At 60.1% G+C, this 4,162-nt stretch overlaps 1 protein-coding gene across 2 annotated transcripts in view; it reads right to left on the reverse strand.

Annotated features, from left to right (window-relative positions):
• ANKRD13D (ankyrin repeat domain 13D) overlaps positions 1-4,162 on the reverse strand; it is a 9,388-nt gene extending 5,226 nt beyond the window's left edge. Inside the window, exons 1-7 of one of the 2 annotated variants that reach the window (XM_027856062.1) lie at positions 4,073-4,162; positions 3,381-3,516; positions 2,483-2,607; positions 1,756-1,801; positions 1,467-1,610; positions 1,107-1,296; positions 153-219 (exon numbers count right to left, since the gene is read on the reverse strand). In XM_027856062.1, coding sequence (XP_027711863.1) covers positions 153-219; positions 1,107-1,296; positions 1,467-1,610; positions 1,756-1,801; positions 2,483-2,607; positions 3,381-3,516; positions 4,073-4,162 — 798 coding nt within the window. Of the gene's footprint in view, positions 1-152; positions 220-1,106; positions 1,297-1,466; positions 1,611-1,755; positions 1,826-2,482; positions 2,608-3,351; positions 3,517-4,072 lie in introns of those variants that run through there. The other variant, XM_027856063.1, reaches the window with a different exon arrangement.

Consider the following 4,162-nt stretch of genomic DNA (forward strand, 5'->3'; position numbering starts at 1 on the left):
CCTCTCTTTGGCCAGACGCTGCCCCCATCCCCTCACCCCTGGGGGCCCCTCTTTGGCCAGATGCTGCCCCCATCCCCTCACCCCTGGGGGCCTCTCTTTGGCCAGATGCTGCCCCCATCCCCTCACCCCTGGAGCCCCTCCCCATTCCCTACCTTGGCCTCATAGCCGCTGACAACTTCCAGCTTCTCTGACCGCCAGCCCCAGATGCCACATTTGTTCCTGTAAGGGACCAAGGTGTTTCAGTGGAGATCCTCTCCCCAGACCCTCAAGTCCATTCTCCCTCCACTCCTATCCACACTTTCCCATAGAAACAATGTTATAGTAGGTGGTAAGGTTTCTGGGCTACCCCAGCGTATTTGGGCTAGCCTCGAGCTCACTGCTTATAATACTAGAAAATATTCTATGGAGAATTAATTTAGGCTAGAATGTAGGAGGCCAGGAGCCTGCCCATCCCTAAGCACCCACCCTTCTCTCCTGGGCCTCCGCCATAGATAGCTACAGGGGCAGCGGCTGGACTCTACCTGGAAGAACGAGACATGGAGCAGGCCAGGAGATACTGCTCCCCCTTGGGGAAGCCCCTTTCCTTACCCTGTGCCCAGCACTGGCTGGCTCTGTGGGGTCCTACAATGGTACAGCTAGAGAAAGAAGCAACCTTGGGGTCATGATGTATAATCCTCTGGTCTTTACAGAGAGGGGAAATGAGGCCCTGGGATGTAAAATAAAGGGCCAAAGACAGAGCTGGAAGGGAAAGGAGAGGCCCCCTTGTTTTACAGATGGGGAAACTGACCTTTTCCTGAGTCATTCCTTTTATCTCAGCAATCTTTTTTTTTTTAAGTCACCTTTTTATAGCACTTTCTGGCTAGAAAAATTCACAACCCCGTAAGGTAGGCAGGGCAAGTTTTTTGTTTTTTTGGGTTTTTTTAAACTCATTTTACAAATGAGGCAACTCAGGCATAGAAAAGTAAAGTCACTCACCCAGGGTCACCAGCTCGTGTCAAAGCCCAGACTCCCGATGCCGTTGCCCACAGCCAACTAAGCCAGGCGCTCCCTGAAAGCCAGGCCCGGGAGTCCCTCCCTCCTCCCCTCTCTCCCAGTTTTGGGCTGACCTCTCGAAGGCGACGTTCCGGGTGTCCAGGTGGGTGGACACGATGGGGGAGGTGAGACGGCTGGCCACGTGCTCCTCGCTCGGCTGCATGGCTGCCAGCAGGGCCTCGGGCTCGTGGAGGGCCAGTGCCAGGGTCTCCGTGCGCACCACCTGCTGGTCATGGTCCACTTCCATCACCAGGGCGCCGGCCTCTGGGGGGAGCTTGAGTCACTGACCCTGGCCCGTGATCCCAGCCTAGGCTCCAAGGGGCCAGGTCCTCTGGGGCATAGGGATGGGGCCGGATGAGAGGGCAGGGGGAAGGGTGCCCAGCCCATCCTGGCCCAGATGCCAGGTCCGACAGCAGTCTCCCCTTTTCTCTCACCCTGGCCCTTGAAGATATAGCTCCGCCGGCCCCGCTGCCACGTCATATGCTCGAAGCCCAGGAGGCTGGTGTCCACACGCAGGCTCTGGCCGCGCTTCCACACGCGGTACACATCACTTGGGCACATCTTTGATACGAGGGGCACTGTGGGCATGGGTCAGGAGCTAGAGAGGGCCCAACCTGGCAAATGGCACAGGGGCGGGCCCTTACGTTGGCCAACCGGCCCCCTGTGCTATGGGGTGGGGATTCCTGCTCCCAACCCAGTGGCACCCCCCCAGTCTCCACTTACCCCAGCTGGTGAATTCCCACTTCATCTCTACATAGAAATCGGGTGCCTGGGATAGACAGAAGGGACCCACCTGTTAGGGATTGATTCCCTGAGGCTGGGAGGAGCAGGTTAGGGCACCTCAGAGGTGGTGGTCCCACCAGCAAACTGTGAAGCAGCAGAAGACCCTGACCTCCTCCCACCAAACTGCCCCACCCCTCACCTCCATGGCTTTTCCCCAAGCTTGCCCTCTCCAGGAAATATCCAGCCCCTTTTCATCCTGGCAGGACCAGCTCGAAGTCAGGAGCAACCTGGGTCCCCATCCTACCTCGTATACTTTGGGCAAGGGACAATTTCTGTTTGCCTCAGTTTCCTCAGGTGTAAAACAATCTTTGCACTACCAACTGTACCAGGCTATAAGGAAAGGGCTTATAAACTCCTGAGTCTACAGCAATGGGGGTACAGAGGTGTGTGTGCATAACTGATGATCTCCCTCTTCTCCCAGCAAAACCTGCTCTCAGGGAAGAGTAAGATCAGGGCCAGACACCTACAAACTCTGTGGTTTTAGGGGACTTAACTTCTCTCTGAACCTCAGTTTCCCCATCTGTAAAATGGGGCAATGAACCTTGCCTGGCCTCCCTCTCAGGATTGCTGCTGTTACTGTCCACGCTTGCAAAAGCACCCTGGGCACGGGCAAGCGCACACACCCCAGCCCAACTCCCGCCTATCTGCCCAGCTTGCACCCCTGTACCTGGCAAAGCTTGTTGAGGAGCTCGGGGATGCCTGCCAGCCTCTGGGTGGCCCGTTGGTAATCCCGGTATTGCAGTACCAGCTGGACTATCTCAGGATCCCCGGTACTGACAGCCTCCTGAAGGACTACAGAGTGGGCCCATCACCTGGGCATCTGCCACCTCCCCGCAAAGCGCCATTCCCACCCTCATCTGGCCCATGCTGCCCATGGCCTTCCCAGCCACCCGACCATCCACTCCTGATGTCCTGAGTGCAGGCTCCTGGGCTGGATGTGACAAGGGCCACGGAGAGGCTGGAAGGGCCAGGGCGGGGAGAGGGGGACTATGAGGAAAGGAAAAAAAAATCACTGGGATCCGAACTGGGCCTTGGGGAAGGAGAAAGTCCCTGAGGGGGACGGTGAGCTCCCAGAATCGCCAAGTTGGAAGGACTTTTGAAAGCACCTGGTTCAATCCCTTCACGTTAGAAGGGGAAGGAGGCCTAGGAAAGGGGAAGTGGCTTGTCTGCCACCAGAAGGCACTTGGCTGGAACAGCAGGATGAGAAGCGGGGTCTCCTGACTCTCAGGCCAGCACTCACGAGATCGTGCTTGTACAGCTGGAAGGGAGCTCAGAGGTCACGTCCAGTGCCCTCACTCTAGGGCTGAGGAAGCTGAGACCCAGAGAGGTCGAGCCACTCGTACAGGGTCACACAGCTAGCCAGCAAGCATCAGGATTCAAACCCACATCCTCCTCATTCCGAGGCCAACCCGCTGCCTCGCTTGGCTGGGGGGGTGGGGGTGGGGGGATGGTGTCAAGGGAAGAAGCAGGAGGTGAGACTGGAAAGGTCAGCTGGGTCAGGCTGGGAAGGCCACCCCAGCGCCCCATCCTCCTCACCCTTCCTAAGTGGCTTCCCCATCAGGTACCTGCCCAGCCCTGGCGGTTCTCCTTGCCCACGTTGGCATTGTGCCGGAGCAGTACTCGCACTGACTCCAGGTTCCCCAGGGACACGGCCAGCTCCAGGGGGGTCCGACCCCGAGGATCCACTGACTCAATGTCGTGCTGCAGAGAGGGGTGCAGTGCCTTGGAGACGAGGAGACCCAGCGAGAGGCTGGCAGAGACGCCCTGGGGCTAGGAAGCGCTCAGAGGAAGTCGAAAGCCTAACCTAGTAATCACGCAGCCTGGCCGGCTGCAGAGAGGGGGAGGGTACGGGGGCCCTGGCATGGCGAGGGATGGGGTGCAGAGCTGGGCTCTGACGACCAAGAGGAGGCTCGTGGCGCTGGTGGTGACCGGGGGTACAGGGGCCTGCAGGTGGCCCGCCCCCAGGGATGGAAAGTTGGAAGATGGGCTCCGGAGCCCTGCCCCGGCCTCTCCGGCCGGACCTTCGGAGAGGCCAGACCTTCGGAGAGGCCAGACCTTCGGAGAGGCCAGCCGTCAGCGGGCTGGGAGGAGGGCTGGGCTGGGCTGGGCTGGGCTGAACCACGTACCGCTGGGCCGGGCTGGGGGGTGCGGGGCAGGAGGCTGCTCGGGCCGGGAGCACGGGTGGCCAAGGTTGGGGATGGGGGGCCAGGCGCGCCGGGCTGAAGGGGGCGATCAGGGCCCGGTGGGCCTCCCTCACCTGGCGGCTGTGCAGCGCGGCCTCCAGCTCCCGGTGCCGGTTGGCCCAGACGAGCCGGTGGAGCGGGTAGGTCGGGCCGGGGCCGGCCAT

Source organism: Vombatus ursinus, unplaced genomic scaffold (assembly GCF_900497805.2).
Source record: "Vombatus ursinus unplaced genomic scaffold, bare-nosed wombat genome assembly UNPS02011369.1, whole genome shotgun sequence".
Lineage (NCBI taxonomy): Eukaryota > Metazoa > Chordata > Mammalia > Diprotodontia > Vombatidae > Vombatus > Vombatus ursinus.